Source organism: Pleurodeles waltl, chromosome 5 (assembly GCF_031143425.1).
Source record: "Pleurodeles waltl isolate 20211129_DDA chromosome 5, aPleWal1.hap1.20221129, whole genome shotgun sequence".
Lineage (NCBI taxonomy): Eukaryota > Metazoa > Chordata > Amphibia > Caudata > Salamandridae > Pleurodeles > Pleurodeles waltl.
The window spans coordinates 904,239,545-904,258,726 of record NC_090444.1 but is presented as its reverse complement, the minus strand read 5'-3'; the positions used below and the strand labels follow the sequence as shown (position 1 = coordinate 904,258,726).

Genomic DNA, 19,182 nt, shown 5'->3' with positions numbered 1-19,182 from the left:
CTTGTAGTTCTCATACCGTCTCAATGCATGTGGCTAATTGTAGTTTCCTCTGTGCCTCTTTTAATTCAGAGTTCTATTGAAATACATACGTAAACTGCCTTTTGTTTGTGATCAAAGAAACTAGTGTTTCTCATTGCATCACCTGCGGGTGGGACACGATGATGATTGCTTTCAGCACGTATTTTAAAGTTTTTTTAAACCACAAATTCCAGTGAGCAATGTCTTGTTTCGTGTATGTTGGTAATAGTAGTTGTGCCATGTTCAGTTTGGAGCTCCATGGATCTACATATTTGTTCTGCCTTTTTTGTGATCAATGAGTTCTGTGCTTTTAATCGCATCACTCGCCTAGTGGGTCTCGATGTTAATTGCTTTCAGCACTTATTTAAAACATTTTGGCCCTCCTTATGGGGCTGGCGATCGTGAGACCGCCAGCCTCACCATGGCTGTCCTTCTGCCGCGGAGCCGGCAGTAAGGACCCCCACATTAAGACCAACAACCCCGCCTGGCACCTTCAGCCTTCTGTCTGTAGTACGAGGTTGCACAACGCCAGGTTTTCCGTGGCGGTCACCCCGGCACGAAAACCCTAGCGCTCACGCACCCGGCGTCAGGAGTCTTCATTCCTGTTGCTGGCACACACATACACAAAAGTCCCTATACATCCACACATCCCCCTCACCCGTCCACACACTCAATCACCCGACCCCTTTCACGCTCACATGCATTGACATACACACACATGCAGCACACGCATACACGCACTCCGACACCCCCACTCACTTGCAATTAATCCACACAGACACCACCACTCACTCGCAATCATCCACACAGACACCCTCTTACACGCAACCTAACACGCACACACACATTCACATTGACTCGCAGACACACACGCATTCAGTACCCCTCTCCGCAAACACGCACTCACGCACCCAAACACACAGACCACCTCTCCCTACTTTCTGACGCTCACTTACCTTCTCAGTCGAGGGGGACGTCCGGAAGGTCTTCCATCGCTGCCACCACCACTACTGCCACACCAGCAGGACTCTGCCAAGCTGTATTACGGCTTGTAATACGGCAGGTGGAACCTGCTGGGATGGTGGTGGTGGCGAAGGAACCTCCTCTGCAGCGCTGAATGCCAGCATGACTGCTGACTGCTTTCCACCTCAATAATGGCGGAAAGAAGCCAGCACTCACAATATGGTGGTTTTTCGACTGCCTGCACTGGCGGTCACCTGGCCGGTTGGGCTTTGGCAGTCTCTGAAATTGGTCCCCAAAGTCCAAATGAGGGTCTTTATTTAAAACTTTGCCCTCTGGGGAGCAGTGTCTCAATGATCCGAACCTCTCCTCTCATTGCTTTTCAGCACAATTGCATGCTGTATATTGTTGTTTCTTTCATTGTTGCATGGAATGGCTTTTACACCTGTATGTTCAGTACCATAGCCCTCATTACGAGGCTGTTGGTCATGAGACCGCCAGCCTTGCTGTGGCGGTCCTTCCGCCGCAGAGCCGGTGGTAAGGACCGCCACATTAAGAGTTTTGAAGCTTGGCAGATGCCAAGCCTCCACAACCCTGCCTGGCCCACCGATGCGGTCGCACCGCCACGGCCGGCGGGGGAGTACCTCCAACCCAGCAGCAGGCCTCAGCCTGCTGTCCATATTACGAGGTTGCACACTGCCAGTCTTTCCGTGGGGGGTCACTCTGACACAAAAACCCTGGCGGACATGCACCTGGCGACAGGAATCTTCATTCCTGTCGCTGGCACACACATTCAGACATGTCCCCACACATCCCCTGACCTGCCCACACACTCAAACTCCCCACCCCTTCATGCTCCCATGCATTGACACACACACACACATGCAGCACATGCATACATGCACTCAAACACCCCTGCTCACTTGCATTTATCCACACAGACACCCTCACTCACTCAGATTCATCCACACAGACACCCCCACTCACTCGCATTCATCCACACAGACACCCTCATACACGCGCACAAACACGTACACACACTTTCACGTTCACTCACAGACATGCATGCATTCAGCACGCCCCTTCCCACTCCGCAGACATGCGCATCCAAACACAAAGACCCCCCCTCTTTCGGATGCCCACTTACCTTCTCAGTCGAGGGGGACGTCCGGGAGGGGATGGGTCCTGGCGGTCTTCCATCGCCGCCACCACCACGCCAGCAGGACTCCCCCAAGCTGTATTATGGATTGTAATACTGCTGGTGGAGTCCTGCTGGCGTGGCGGTGGTGGCGGCGGCAAGGGAACCTCCTCTGCACTTTCTGCCTCAATAATGACGGAAAGCAGCCAGCACTCGTAATATGGCGGTCTGCTGGCCTATGTTTGTTGTGCCATTGATTTTCACATATGATTCCGATGGTAATATATTGATGTGTTGATGCCCAATTCCCTTTGCATATTTTTAAGATTACCTTTATTCAATATTAGTGCTGCTGTTTGCTATTCTTGAATCACTTTTTTGGTGAAGAGATTTTGTGTTGCTGCTGTTTTCAGGGTAGCTCTCATGTGGCTGTATTCATGTTCTCATCATCTGCCTAAAATAGAGCATCCCCTATGGGGAATTTCTACAAGTAAAACGAAACTGTTTGCAGGATACTGAATGGGAAAAACACAGTACAGAAAAACAGAATTGGTTTGAAGCAAGGAAATATCCAAAGAGAATCATCAATACAAGTCTTTAAAAAGTTAAAGCAATGACAAGATCAAAAGTATTAACAAAATACCTAAGAAAGTCGAAACTGAGAAAATAAGCCTTATTACCACATATTCAGTTATAGTTATCTCAAGTAACTATAACTCATGCCGTCAGGTAACTAAAACTCAAACTCCCGCCATGGACAGTTTTTTCATCAGTAATTTTATTGTGAATCGTGCAGTGATATTATTATGATGTCATAGATGATGTCATGAGTGATGTAATATGTTGAATAATTAGTAGTGAATGGGGATTTCATGGCAAAATTAAAAAAGCATAATTTTTTACCATAAGTGGGGCCACCACCAGGCCTAGGGGTTCAGGCTTTCCCTATCTGCTCCTTATGTCTTTTTTTTGCAATTTTTATTAGGACTCGGACTGAGGGCCTCATTTTGAGTTTGCCCGCCAAACTGTTTAAGTCGGAAAACTGTCACTCCAGTTTTCCGCCTGCTGGCTCTATTGCGAGTTTTACGCTGGGCCAGCAACAAACTGGTCACAACATTGACGTCGGCATGTAAATCAAGCCGGAGGCAAGGTTGCAGTGCTTCAGGTGAGATAGCACCTGATGCGCTTTTCACTGACGGTAATTCGGGCAGTAAAAAGCGCAACAGGGCTGTCCATGAGGGCCCCTGCACTGCCTATGCCGAGTGCATGGGCAGTGCAGGGGCCCCTATGGGGGCGGAACCGCCATGCAAAAGCCATCGGAGAGGGGACTCGTAATCCGAAGGGCAGCACTGCTTGCACCGCTGCCGTAGCAGATTAAGACCGCCGACACTGCCAGGCTGTCGACCGGCGGCAACCTGACAGTGCCGGGGAATGGACTGCGGCATCTCGGCCACGATCATAATATGGAGGCCGGATCGTTGCTTTAGCGGCAGTCTGACCGCCATTGCGAGTCTGGTGGTCCCAGGACCACCAAACTCGGAATGAGGTCCTGAGTCTATAGTGCGAAAATAAACATGGCAATATGGAAAATATATTTACGTTAATGCGTTGCATTCATGTAATGAACGCAGCAGTGCAAAAAAGACACATACAGCCAAAAATTTCTTCTTATCTGCTAACTGTTAGGGGAAAAAAGTTTTGAGTCAGAAAACTCATAAAACTATTGATCTTTTTCTGTATTGAACAGCAGTTGTATTGTTACTTAATGACGTGCCTTTCAGATTGACTGCTGTCTCTGTCAGATATACTGACATCAAAACTCAATTACAAAAACCTACTACATTAGTGTCATTCATTTTATTACAGTTGATTAGAGATGTCACCACTACCGTCTAATAAGGAAATAAGAGGGCTGAATATAGTAATATGTACTAGAAAGAAATAGCACATAATATTCACATCAAAATTGTCGTTATTTTCTGTGCTATCAATTTCTATTTGTGTTTTGTGCTCATAATACCATACTAGCCAAACACTTTTGTGTTAATTTTATTAATGCTGACACACGAGAGTAAAATAAAACCCCAGATCTACAAAAAAAAGGCATGTGGATTAAACAAGGCCCTTTTTCTCAGAGGGCACAGATGTGGCCTTTTGTAGCTACTGATCAATTGGAGGATTAATACATCTTATTTATGAAGTTAAGCTCCCCATACTTCCAATCAATAGGTCATTTTTTATCAGTAGGGGTTCTGCTGCTGGTGGATGTTCTGTGTGAGTTTCATTGAGGAGGAAGGGCTGAACAGAAGAATGTGTATACCAGCTCACAGGCAACCACTGTGGGCATTCACTGCGCTCAGTGTCAGTGTCCTGCCAAATACAGTGTGTATTTGTGTCTCTGTAGAAAGATGTTTTGCGTAATTCGAGAAATATGTTATTTAAGTTATGGAGGCAGGCCCACTTTCAAAATTGCACGTTACCGTTTTATGTTTGTTCCGTTGACTATGAATACAGTTTCCTAGGGCAGAGATTGGGAATCTCTACAGTTGAGGAAATAAAGTAATTGCGACAATTATGATTTTTGTATTTTTCAGAAGGGAGTCCCAGACCGGTATGAGCCTTATTAGGCCTCGTGAGTAAGTTAACTGTTTGTTTGTTTGTTTGTTTGTTTGTTTGTTTGATTAAATGTCCATATTGATAATGGGTATGTCCAGAGGTGGCTCCTTGCTCACTCTGCTACAGGATCCAAGCTATCTATGCCTCACGAAGCCTAATAGGGCTGAAACAGCCGTGGGTTGTTATACATCCCATCTGGATGAGGTCTTGCGTACCAGTTCGGGATGAACTGTTTCCATGAGGAGCAGGATCAGTACTGACTCTGAGTGGCAGAGTAAGTGAAAAAGCATTGGCAAAGTCAATAGGTCTGGTTTAATAATGAAAGTGCTTTCTGTGTCACTGATGAGTGTAAACTCTCAATAAGTCCTCATACCTGCACAGTGTCACTCATCTTTGCAATCGTGCATCCATTCATCAGTCCCCTGATTCACCCTTCCATTCGCCCTCTGACACATCCACAATAAAACACACACAAATTCTAGATATGCAGGCTAAATTAAAAGAATACAAGTAGAAAAAAAGAAAATATCCTGCCCTCTAAACAAGGTATGCATATGTTTGCAAAAAGAAAACTAAATATAGTAGCAGGTGTCCATTTTGCAAAGGTGTTGTCTGTCATTGTTTTAAAGTTCAAGTATGGTCGCTACATATACAACCAGTGTGTTGGCCATCTTAGAATGGTAAAACAATGCTGCACTGTGGACGACAGCATTCCCTAATGATCTCCTGGTTTAGTGTAAGTGGCCAAGTGAAATGCAGTACAGTGCAGATGAGATGAGTGACAAGAAAGCAGTCCATTAGCATTGCCTGGGGAACTGTAGTATCCTCTTAAGAAACATTCAAATAAAAAGAGGAGAGACAACGAAATGAAAGTGGAACCATAAAAGGGGAAAATTCAAAACTAAAGGACTGGCCAACCAGCCCTGTTACTAAAGGGCAGTTATTTTCAGGTGCATGTAGACACGGTGATCAGAAAATGGCATCATTCATAGGGCAAAAAAGCCAATGACTAATGCAGACTGAAGCTTACCCATACAGTGGGCTGTTGTGGTTGAAAGCAGAGTTTCAATGGCAATCAGGCAAACTAGTGGCAGAACAAGTTGGTTCCAAGACCCTCTATGCCTATCTAAATGTATATATATATATATATATATATACATATATATATATATATATATATATATATATATATATATATGTATATATATATATATATATATATATACTGCTGTGATGACGGGAAGTGCAGAGAGCAGAAAGAGCATGCTGCAATGATCCGGTAAGGATCAGAGACTGCATTGCATGCTTGCCGACCTGCGCTGTGATGGCCTGTGGGCCGCGCTGCTCCCCGGGACCTGGGGTCTGGTGGGTCCAGCGAGCACTGCAGTGAGAAGGAGGACCCTGCAGACACTAAGCCAGAGTTGCGTACCCGGTCTGGGGCAATGTACATGAGGAAGCCGACGGGGACATCCGGATGCTGCGCGGGCCTGGGTGCGTGCTGAACGGGGCCCATGGAGCCGATGAGTTACAAGCAGATTGTGGAACGTGAGACATCGGGGGAGATCCTATACGCGCCCGATGTGCAGCCATTACCCCTGCAGCTGAGGAGTGGACACTCCCGGTGCCTCGTAGAGCTGTGAGTACGGGCTGCAGGCTGAGCCTGGCAGCGCTGCCGGCCGGTGCCTGTTGGGCTCCCTGCAGTGGCGGAGCGAATGTGCGGCCTGCAGTGTGCCCTGGTGGAGGGCCAGGGCTTCTTGACATCGGCTGCCCCTGCTGCCATAAGAGAGCTGTTGTTTCTCAGAACCTACGCTGTGTCTGCCGCCCTTGGCCTTATCGTATCTTGCAGGCCAGTTCGCTGCATGTGGCTGCTGCTCTCCTTTCCACCTCGCCTGTTGCTCCCCGATTAGACTGGGTGCCCCGCCTTAAAACTATATTCCCCTCAATGTCCCGCCGCCACAGTGAAGACATCATGGGACGCACACAAAAAAAAAAAAAAAGCAGCTGGATCGGGATAAACTATTTACTACTCCTGCCCCTACTCCGGATGGCTCACCTGAGAATCGTTCACCCAAAATGGTGCCACCCACAGACCAGATGACATGAATGGACAAGCTTGATCTCATCCTCAGAGAATCAAGAGCTGCCATGGAACACAACTTGGCACCCTGACCGCAGACATAAGTATTATCAGGGATGAAATCCGCAAATGAGCAGGCAGTGGACACAACAAAAAAGACACTGTACACTCTAGAACCGTGCATGAACGGCCAAGTATCTATAACGATGCAACTACGCAAGCAAGTGGAGCTTCTTCAGGACAGAGCGGAAGATGCTGAAGGACGTGCGCGGCACAACAATGTCCGTATCATTGGTACGCCGGAAGGCATGGAGGGCACCAAGGTAACACACTTTATTGAAAAATGTCTCAGCATGGTGGTGTCTCCAACAGGTCTTTCATCCTTTTTCACCATAGAAAGGGCACTTAGGGTGCCCACAGGGAGACTGACGCCTGGTGTGCCGCCACAACCGACAGTGGTCAAGATCTTGAACTAAAGAGACCGTGACCAAGTGCTTAGAGCGGCGAGAGAAAGAGCACCAATCCTTGTAGATAATGCACAAATCTCCCTGTTTCCAGACCGCTGTGGTGGTACAGCGACGATGCTTTACGTTCACTGAAGCGAAGAGACAACTGCGTGCTGCTAGTGTCACATATGCTCTGATTTTCCCTGCGAAACTTAAAATCCTTTATCACAATCGATCTCACGTTTTTGACACACCGGAAGCTGTATGCTTATGGTTGGACCAAACACTAAGACTGTCAGAAACCGGATGCTCGGATTGACCAAATCCCCCCCCGTGGGGGCTCTCGCCGACAGCCCCGCTGCTGTCGTGGCAGAGGGGCCTGGGACTGAGTGCTGCAGACTGCGCCGATGACGCGCCAAGGCGAGCCAGCGCGCAGCCCTGATGTCGGCGGTGGCTCTACAGGCACAGCCGTGCTGCCCTAGTGATAGTTCGCCAGAGGGCAGTGCGTTGGACTCAGATACAGATGGCAGCCTGGTACTCTTTATGTCAATAACACCGCAAACGGCACACAACCTGTAATACTCACTGTGTAACCGCAAGTACCCATTGATAACTGTATTCTCTCCTCTATTAAACATCCTTTGTGGTTGGCTCCCGCTAGCCACCAGTATAAAGGACCAGTTGACAATCTTAGATATGTTATAGGTTTATCATTGCACAGTGTTACAGATGTATAATGTATATGGTCCGGACCTAGACACCTGATTACTACTTTGTGCAGACCACATGCTCAACACCCCACAGACAAGTCCCCAATGGTTACGCCCCCACAGGCGAATGCCCAAGTTGTGCCTTGTTCAATTACTTATGTTTTTCTTAACAGTTTGGTCGCATGGCTGTTGCTCGCTGGACCGAGTATTGGGAAAGGTACAAATGTGTTATAAGTTTGACATGTTTGTGCTAACTGTTAAAGGACACTGGTCTTATCATTGGTTTCACCACATATATAGTATTTCACAGACAGATGATCTCTACTACTACTTACAACATTGTTACCTGGAACGTCTATGGCCTGGGTCCAGCACCAAAGTGTCACTGTGTACTGGCGCAGTTACACAGAAAGCGCACGCACATTACTTATCTTCAAGAAACAAACCTCACACTACATGAGGCAAAAAATCTCTGTGCTAAATGGAGAGGTCAATTATACCGTACATCATACTTTGCATCTGCGAGAGGGGCAATAATATGGATGCAGGCGGTTGTCCCTTACTCACACCAGGAATCCAAAATAGACATGCAAGGCCGTTATGTGCTCATAAGAAGTTGCTTAGATGGCATGCCAATAGTGCTGGAGTGTGTTTATGCCCCTAATTCAGACCAAGATGCATTTTTTGCCCATCTCTCCACGGTACTCGCAGAGTGGGCACATCTTCCATGGCTCCTGGGAGGCGACTGCAACGCGGTGTTGGATACAGATCTAGATCGCTCTCACCCTCCATTGCCATCCGCAAACTTGATCAAGCAGGCAAAAGCATTATGCTGCTGGGTGGAGGGATGGCGGCTGATGGACGTATGGCGTGGCCGTAATGCAGGCATGAGAGAATTTTTCTTTTACTCCCATCCCCATGCATTGCACTCCAGACTGGACCTATTTCTATACACTTCTACTCTTCAATCCCAAACACCGCACGCCACATATTTAGGCAAGACAATCTCCGATCATAACCCATGAGAAATATCACTTTTGTGGGGACATGTTCCAACCCCGATCCCTATATGGCGATTACAGCCTACACTACTAGAAGACGCAGCGTACTGCAATACTCTTTCAACTACTATCACCACATTCTTTGCCGAAAAAACACTCATAGAGCATCTTTTACATAGATAGAATGGGAGGCATTCAAGGCAGTAATACGGGGTGTCTCAATTAAAACATTGGTAGGAACTACAGGGGAAATCCTGCGTGACCTGACCCAAGTCAAGAACCAGCTGGGCCCATTAGAACTCAGAGCTGCACACTACCCGGAAGAAACCTCTAAACTCCAGAATGCGTTTATTGATTATGCTGACCTACAAGAAAGACTATGGGTTGTTGATCAGAGAACATATCTAACTAAAATACACTCAGAGGCAAACTGTTACGGGACTCTATTGGCTCGAATGATTAAACCTGTACAATCCCACACTCCAGTTCCCAGCATAAACACACCACAACATGGCCCAGTACATACCCAATCAGAAATTAATCAAGTGTTTCAAGACTATTACACAGAACTGTATAAAACACCTACTATGACAAACCTGAAAGTGGTGGCCTCATATATGGCCCGAATTACGCTGCCGCAGGTCGCACCCTCAGAATGCGACTCCTTGGAGGCTCCTATAACGACAAGTGAGATTCGTAATACTATGAAAGACTTAGCCCGTAATAAGACACCTGGCACAGACGGCCTGCCAGCGGAGTTTTAAGCCACGTACTCCTTGTTTTTCGCCCCTCATCTCCTCACTCTATACACGGATTCGCTAGAATCTGGGATACTCCCTCATTCTACATGTGAACCATTGGTGATCTCTCCTCTGAAACCTGCTAGGGACCCCGCAGAGATGTCCTCATATAGACCCTTCTCCCTTCTCAATACCGAGTACAAGATCCCAAGCACGATACTGGCAGCCGTTTGCTCCCTCTGCTTCCACAATTGATACACTCCGACCAATGTGGCTTTGTGCCCCATAGAAATACTTCCTTAAACATTCGTAGGCTATTTCATGTCAAGGCTGCTTCCCATACTCTCCAACCTTAGGCTTGCTGGCTTACCCTAGATATAAAACAGGCCTTTGACTCCCTTAGCTGGGATTTTATGTTGGCAGCCCTCACGGCGTATGGTATACCCCCCAGTTATATCCGCTGGGTTCAGCTACTCTACTCGTGCCCTACGGCCAGAGCCAAGACTTGGGGTTGTATCTCTGCTTCATATCCAATTTTACGTGGCACCAAACAAGGCTGCTCCCTATCCCCCCTATTATTTGTTTTGGCGGTAGAGCCATTGGCCTAATGCTTTCGTCAACAAGCGGAGATGTGAGGTATACGAGTAGACAGATCGCTTCATACGATATCGCTATATGCAGATGATATGATCCTTTACTTTAGGGAAATGCGCTCCTCACTGGAGCAAGCAGCCCTGCTTATGACTACTTTTGGGGACCTGTCATGCGTATGGATAAATGCGAATAAGTCCTATGCTTTTTCCTTAAGCGGTCAGCTGGCTATTCCCCAGCTTACATTCAGACCATTTCATATACAATTAGCTGTACAATCATTCAGGTACCTAGGGGTGCAAATATATCGCGACCCAAAAGACCTCCTAGATGGCAATCTGGGCCGTGCGACAGTTGCGTTAAGGGCACAAGTAAACTTCTTGAGGACTCTTCCTTTTTTCTGTAGCCGGCTGACTATCACGGCCAAGATGGTTCTTCTGCCTCGCCTACTTTATTATTTTTGTGAATTTGCCGAACTTGATCCCACCACGCACCTTCACAACGCTTAATGCAATACTAATAGACCTTATATGGGATGTGGGTCGACGACAGATAAGCCTGGCTAAATTACAGTTGCCATCTGATGAGGGTGGTATTGGGCTCCTGATGTAAAAGCCTATTGCATAGCCAGTCAGCTACAGTGGCTGGCATATAGATTGGCTGGCCATACTTTGGAAGAAATAGGTTATACCCCACATATGCTACACACTGGCAAGCTACATACACTACTTTATCTGGGCTCTGTGCCACTCACGGAGGGCCCTATGCTACTAAAAGTTGCACTCATGTACTAGAAGCTCACCATGAAATACACACGTTCATCGCACCCTTTTTCTTCATATATACAGCTATGTGGTCTTCTTATATTTATGTGCATTCTTACAAATAAAGTGCTGAATCCCTGGAACCAGTTTCCCTGTTTGCGGATGGAGTGTTGATGACCCACCAAGAATTTACACACCTGCATGGACTTCCAAATACCCTGTTCTTAACAAATGCTAGTATTATTAACTATGTACGTCAACACTGGGCCCCAGACGGACACATGCCTGAAACGCACAAACCTTTGCAGGCAATACACACTGTTGGACACAAACAACGCTTAATTAAATGGCTATATAAGGGACTTAGGAAACGTATGGATTTCAGATGGGAACTCGATATACAGAGGACACTAACAGACAGAGAATGGGCCTTCCTTCTAAAGTATTCAAAACAAATTTTCCAGAACTCACGCTTCAATTTCCATCACTGTTATCACTGACATATTCACTTAACCATAATGTTACTTGAACCTTTGGTATTTTCAGTGAATTTCTAAGGATTTCTTAAAGTGATCTTTTTATCACACCTAGCTATAACATTACTGTACCCTTTGTTTTTTTCAGTGAATTTCTAGTTTTTTTTTAAACGTGAATCACCATACATAAATGCAACCCCCCTGCCGCACACGACCCTGAAGCCAACCCAGGCAGGGAAACAGATCAAACGTCCACTCCTGGGAGGCGGAGCATTTCTGAAGCTCCCATCTGCTGGCAACGGACTTGGTGCTGGCTCCCACTTTGGTGGGAGGTTTGAAAATGCTCCCGCTAAGCGAGAGCAAACGCAGTTTTTCCTGCCCTTGCCATTGCAGGCAGGAAATCACTATGTCCCGGGGATGGGCTTCCAGGAACAAGCATCTGAGCTGGCTCCCTTAAAGTAATCAGCGTAGGGTTGGGCTCCTCGGGCCCTTTGAGGCTTTAGGAGGGGAGCCGCTCAGTCCCCCTCCCCATTTAGTTACATTTCAGTCCTGGAGCCTTTTGAGGCTTGGGGGGGGCTGCATGGCCCCCTCCCCATTTTCTTAAATTTCGGGCCCTGGGGTGGGCGCTCCGGGGACTTTTGAGGGTCATGGAAGGGGACCGTCCAGCTCGGTGGGGGAGACACAGCCCCCCTCCATATATATAGAAATTTTAGCCCTGGAGGTGGGCTCCTCGGGGTCTCTGGAGGAAATGGGAAAGGGATCACACAGCTACCTCCTCTTAATGAATACAGCCCCAGGACTGGGCTCCATGGTGCTTAAAGTTATTGAAGGAGGTCCGACCGCCAGTTTATTAGTTTTTTTTGTTTAATCCTGCAAGACTGGGACTTTTGCCACTTTGTTTTTCGTTTTTGGCTCCGGGGTGGTTTGGATGAGGTCACGCTGTGGCCTCCCATTGGGCGTAGGCGGTCAGGGTATCCCTACCCTCCTATACTATTTTCTTTTTTAATTGCAGGATAGGGGACTTAGTCCCTGAGTCCTGTAATGGCTTCCAACAACATTTTTTTCATGTTGCTGACATCCAGTAAGAGTGCTTACTGTTGAGGGAGTCTGACTCCAACGGGAGTAGGATGACTCAAAGGAACTAAAGCTCCCTGGGCCAAACAGAATGCTCTATTTTAAATTGGAGTACCCACAAGAGTCTCTCAAGACTCTTGCGGGCTCAACTGTACAGATATACAATTATTTTGGTCCTTTAATTCTTCAAAAACTACTGAATGGATTTACAGGAAAAGCACAATCTGTGGACCAAGATTGTAATTGTAATTGTATTTATATAGCGCTTACTACCCCAGATGAGGTACTGAGGTGCTTTTAGGCGAGTAGCACACTATTTCAGAAACCAAAAGGATTAGTGGTGGATTAGTATAGGGAAGTATTAGTACACTATTAGTGTAGGGAGGTATGAGATAATTTGAGCAGAGGACATGTGAGTCTGTTAGTTGGATTGAATAGAATAACGGAAGGATAGAGGAGGAAAGAGTGTTCATTGGGAGATCATAGTAGTAAGATGAGGTTTTGGATAAGTAAAGGAGAGGTGGAGGATGGAAGAGTCTGTAGAAAGAGATTAGAAAGATTATAGTTGTAAAATGGGATTTGGGATGAGTCAAATAAGGGATAAATGAGGGAGAATTTAATAGGGTTGTTTGGGAGAGCATAGTAGTAAACCAATGTTTGGGGTGAACAAGGAGGGTTTGAAGAAGGAAGAGTATAGGGGGGTTATTTTGAGATAGTAGTAGAATGGGTTTTGGATGAATCAGAGGGTGGAGATAGAGAATAGAATGATAGAGGTATAAGGTGACGGTGGGACAGAGTAAAGCTTTCAAGAGAGTAAAAGTTGTATTTATTTTTTTTAACTTTTTTTTTTTAATTGTTTGCCTCTTGTACAGTAGGACTAAAGTAGTAAATATATAGATACATGATTACATAGTAAGGGAATGTATGTGCATGGAATATCATATATTGAGATTTCAGGTTTTATTGTATCAACACAGATTTCAGGAGTTGCAGTATTTGAAGTTTATTTGTGTACTTTTATAACATTATTTTATTTTTCCTCAATAATCCAATAGTGAACTGTTTGCAGATAAATAGTTAAGATAGTATTTACCTATTGAGATAGATAAAATAAAAACAGACTCATAAACATCTAATCAAACAACCTATATAGAAACTATGCATTGACCTATAAATATGTCAAGCATAGAGTAATGTACCCATATATATATATGTAGATGCATACATACACATATATATATGCATAATATATATTTTTAACCATAGGTAAAATATACATTTGTTAAACAGGCCTAAAGAGTATGTATATATGTTAAGATAAAATAGTTATTATAAATATTTGCAGAAAGAAATACACATATTTAGATATATACATATATTCAGATTATTAAATGTTTACATACACAGGGATATGCAGTCTATTGCTGTTTGAGTATGGTGGTTATGTAGGCAAAAGCAACTCTTGAGTAGTCCTCTAGAGATAAGATAGTTGTCTGTGGATCTCATATTTGGGGGTAATGAATTCCATAGTTTAGCCGCTTGAACAGAGAAAGATGTACCACTTATTGTCTTTTTCTTGTATGGTGATGTTTAGAGGTAGGATGCCAATCTTGAGTGGAGTTTTTTGTTGTTGAATGTATTTGGAGATTTTATTCCTGATGACAAGCAGTCATGTTCCATGTATTTCTTTGTGGGTGATACAAAGCAGCTTGAAGGTGGATCTTCTGGCAACTGGTAACTAATGTAGGGCACTCAAAGCAGGGGAGATGTGGGCTTGTGGCTTCACATGTAGGAGTAGTCTGGCTGCAGAATTCTGAATGTTTTATCGTTTTTTTCACAGTAGATAGAGATGATCTATGGTAGAGGTCGTTGGTAAAATCCAGTTAAGACAGTACAAGAGAGATAGGAGAATGCATCTTGTGTGGAAATCCTTGGTGGGAGAAGATGTGTCGCAGAGTTTTCATGGTAATAAAGCTTGATCTTGCTAATTTGTTCACTTTGAGCATTCATTGTTAACTTGTAGTCCATGGTAATTCCAACGTTTCTTACTTCCTTAGATACTTTAGGAGGTGGTCCCAGATCGTCAGGCAAGGCACAGAGTGGGTCATCATTTTTCCAAACGCCACATATTAGTATTTCTGTTTTGGAAGCATTCAGTTTGAGATGGCTCCATGTCATCAATGTCATCCACTCATTAACGCTTGTAAGGCAACTGAAGATTTGTGATATTCCAATGTCTTTGGGGCATTCCAGTTTAAGGAGTATTTGTGTGTCATCTACGTAGTTGTAGCATGTGAATTGAACATCATTGCTGGTAATGACATCATGTAGATATTGCAAAGCATGGGTGAAATGATCGAGCCTTAAGGGCCCCCTGCTTTTGTGAAGTAGAGTTTAAATGAGAAAGGGGGAGTATGGATGACATTAGTTCTGTTTTGAAGGCATGATGTGATCCAGACGAGAGCAGTCCCCTCTAAGCCGGCTTCGTAGAGTCTTTGTATTAAGGTGTCATGGTCAAGTGTGTAAAAGGCATCTAAGAGGTCCAGGAGAAGTAGTGTGATCTATTGTGTTTTTCAAATCATCCCACATTCCTGAGCAGAATCCAGTTTGGTGGCCTGAAAGTATGGAGTTATCTTTAATAAAGTGTGACATCTGGGCAAAAGCTGCTCTTTCTATCAGTTTTCCCAGGAAAGGTCCATTTGTAATTGGTCTGTAATTTGTGGGTCATGCGGGTCCAGGTTTGTTTTTCTTTAATAATGGGCATGTGTATCCCTTTTTAAGGTCTTCAGGAAAGATTCTCGTAGATCTAGCTTCCTCCCAAATTTGGGGTAATTCGTTCAGCAGTTTTTGCTTTAGCCTTGTCTAAAAATGTCTATGGAAAATGCATGTGGGTTTTCCATTTTGGAACCACCTTTTTTCTCGGCCACCCTTTGACAGATCACACTGAAGCTTTCCATGCACAAAAATGCATATATATATATGTGTGTGTGTGTATACATATATATACGTATATACACACACACACACACTTATACATTAACCACTAAGTATTTGTTTATATTACATGTTTATTTTGTATTAGTTAGATTGAAAAAGCTGTTTTCCTCAATGTGCACTTAACAAAGGCAGCTGACTATAATTAGAATATTAAGGTTCATGAATAAATTGTTGATAACAAATGGACAATGGAGTCCAATTCTGTGGCTGTAGTGTTATGGATTAACTGCATTTTCCGAATACTTACAGACTTCACAAAAAATGTTAGAGCATCGATTTCCATTGTCATATGTCACTGGCAAGGTCTGATGGCCTACACCTATGAAATTGAGAACATTTTAAACTGTATTTGTTTTTTTTTCAGATTTCTGATGCTTTAATCAAACGTGTCCAGGTTTCACAGGAGCAGTGGGTCAAAGGAGCCTTGGAACCCAAAGTGTCTTCCGAATTCGACCTCACTTTGGACAGTGATCCTCTGCTTCAGTCCATCCATCAGCTGGATTTTGTTCAGATGAAAAGTAAGGATGAATTTCTTTTGCTATATTGGGTGCGTTTATTGAATGCAATGTGAAAGGCTTAGCTTGCAATTAAAAAGTAGCGTCCTCTGGCCTACAAATCAGCACACCATTCTAGGGGAGGGACAAGGGAAAAACTTTGAAGTATGTATAGAAATATGGGTGGGATTATCATTGTGAAGAGGGCTATCCTCCTTAGGATGTTAATCGAAAGATTTGACCATTCCTTCATATCCTTCTGAGCTGTGGCTAACAGGTGGGATAGGTTTAGCCTCCAAGTAAGCCTAGTGTCTAGTACATTGTGCATGCAAAGGCACTTAAAACTAGGTGTACAAATACAGAAACATAATGTTTCCATAATGTTTCATGACAACACACTAAAGGAGGCCATGGGGGCCAGGAAGGTAGGAGAAATGGAGCTGCTTCCACAGGATGCATGAGGACAAGCTGAAAAAGGTAGACTGCAGGAGGACCTGCATGTGAGACCTATAGTTCTAGTGTCACTGAGAAAGGAAGCACAATGAGTAGGGATAAAACAGTTGTAACAAAAACTAAACTAAAACACAAAACCCTCGTACCTGCGAAAAGCACCTGAGGCTTACTTCAACCCAAAAAGATCTGTCACTGTTGAACCCCATTTAGAACAAAAGTGTAGCTAATGCAGTATAGAGTGACACCTCCCATGTGCCGGTAAAAGATAATTACACACTGCTAGTCATATAAAGTACAGGTAAAGATAGTGTAGTGGCTCTGCTTCAGTTGCTGCCACAAAAGACAATGCATGAGTCACTAAGCCACATGCAACACTTTGGTCCACTGGTGACTCCTCCCTTGGACATGTAATTGTGGAGTGTGAATGTTCAAGTATTTGAACATCCCACAATGAGCCACCATGCCTCCATATACATCCAATGCAAGATCATCGCCAGGGCAGACGGAGTGTTGCTCCAGATCCTTTTTCCTGTGCCACCCGGTCCCAGTGGCAGAGAAGAAGGATTTTTTCTGTGTATCCAGTGAGTCAAATAAGATAGAGCATGTGGTATGGATGACTTTGAGTCAAATCAGTAGATGAGCATACATTTAATATTCATTGCTTGTGTTTTTTACTTGAGAGTGTTGAAGGATTTGTTTTTTTTATAGCACTGACATAGTTGAGGAAAACTAGAGTCTGGGAGGACTGGAATGACAACCTTTGACTGCCGTGGCCTCTCTAAGGGCTGAAAACCTGTCTCTATAGTTCAAGACTGTGGTGGTGAGGTGGAGGGGGCACTTGGTGGAGGCCACTTAACAAAGGCCCTGTGGGGCTTTTCCAGGATAAAGCAGGATGTGAACATGCCAGATAGCATCTACAAGGTAATTCAGACTTTGAGGATTTTCTCAAAGGAGACTTCTTCGGCATCCTCAGGAAGGCCCACAATTTTAAATTTGTTTCTGCTTGCCCTGCCCTGAACAACTTCAGAATGTTTTGTCAGAGTTGTGAAGGCCATGGTGAGGTTGGGCACTGCTGCTTTGACGTCAGAGACTGTGTCTTCTACTTTGGCAATGCATCCCACTGCTTTGAAGACCCTGTCTGAGTAGTGCGATGTCCATACCTTATTGGAATTTTTGTTTTGAGCACTGTGCAAGACAGCTAGATTGCATGTGGTATAGTGTAGAGGAAGGATGTGCCTGGAATTCACAGCCCTAGGCGTGAGCAGATGGTGGCAGGTTTAATATAAGTACCAAATTTGGTTTGTGCTTTTCAATGGCCAGTACTGTCTTTTGCTATGTGGATGATGCTAGTAGACAGTAGTCCAGATCTTCTAATGTCAGTGGCCAGATGTATGTTCTGGTAGTCAGCTGGCTTCTTAGAATGGTCGGGGTAACTAGGCTCTCCTTGGAAACATTTTATTGCTGTGACAAATTTAGGCTGGTGGCAAAGCTTTAGGGTGCACTGTCAAAGCTAGTTTCATGGTGAAAAGAGCATTAGGGGAGTGGGTGAGACTGAGTCAGTGTGACAATCTTAACTCACACTGTTGGCAAGTGTTAGACCTGTCAGCCTTAGGGTGGTCTTTCCCCAAACGTTCTGCCTTCTCCCCTCCTGTTTTGCTGAATTTATTTTTGTTGCCATTCGGACTCTGTGCACTTTGTCACTGCTAACCAGTGCTAAAGTTTTTGAGCCCACTCCCTAATCTATGGTAAAATTGACTTACACCTGATTTGCATATTTAATTTACTTATCAGTCCCTAGTATAGAAGTATACCATATACCCAGGGCTGGTTAACTAAATGGTAGTAGTGAGCCTGCAGCACTTATTGTGCCATCCAATTAAATAACCCTTTAAAACGTACCAGGCCTGCCATTGCAGCCTGTGAGCACAAGAGGGACTGGGTGTTGGTGATATGGACCATACAAGCAGGATGTGAGGGTGGAACTGTGCACAGTCCCACTTGCAGTTCAAAGACACTGTCTCTGCTCACACACTAGAACTGCACACTAGTCTGTTGTGACTGTAGACAGACTGGGACCAGCGCAAAGAGGCAGGAAAATCCAGACACTTCTGTGGGGTGGAACAAATCGAAAGGTTTCTTCCACTTCAAAGCTGGTACCAGGTATAAAACTAGGACTCTCAGACCTGCCTGCCAGTTCACATTTGGACCTGAGGAAAGACCGTCAGAGGACTGCCCTGCTGCACCAAGAGGACTGCCCTGCTGCCTGAAGCTTACCTGGGGTCCTTAAAGGACTACCCTGTTGCTTTAGACCAGTTTTCCTGCTTGCACCCAAGACTTCTAAGTAACTCCAAGTACTAGTTGGCTGGCCTCCTGATCAGAGCCTCTGGGACAGAAAAGGCTCCAACTATCTTGAACCTGCACCTTAACCCAGCCTCACTGAGTCCTGGTCCTCCAAGAGGTGCCCTGGTAGTTCTACACCATTGGAAGTGGTGTTAAAAGTGTCCAGATAGCCTAAAGCCAAAATTCCAGGCTTCTTCTTCTACAAAGTGCTCTGAAAACCAAGAGGAGATTAGGACCTAATTGCTCACCAATTCGTCCAAGTTGCATCACCAGTGGTCTGACATCAT

At 44.9% G+C, this 19,182-nt stretch overlaps 1 protein-coding gene across 2 annotated transcripts in view; it reads left to right on the top strand.

Annotated features, from left to right (window-relative positions):
* TRIM67 (tripartite motif containing 67) overlaps window positions 1-19,182 on the top strand; it is a 417,173-nt gene that overhangs the window by 258,637 nt on the left and 139,354 nt on the right. For both annotated transcript variants that reach the window (XM_069235025.1, XM_069235026.1), the window contains exon 5: window positions 15,973-16,126. In XM_069235025.1, coding sequence (XP_069091126.1) covers window positions 15,973-16,126 — 154 coding nt within the window. The remainder of the gene's footprint in view (window positions 1-15,972; window positions 16,127-19,182) is intronic.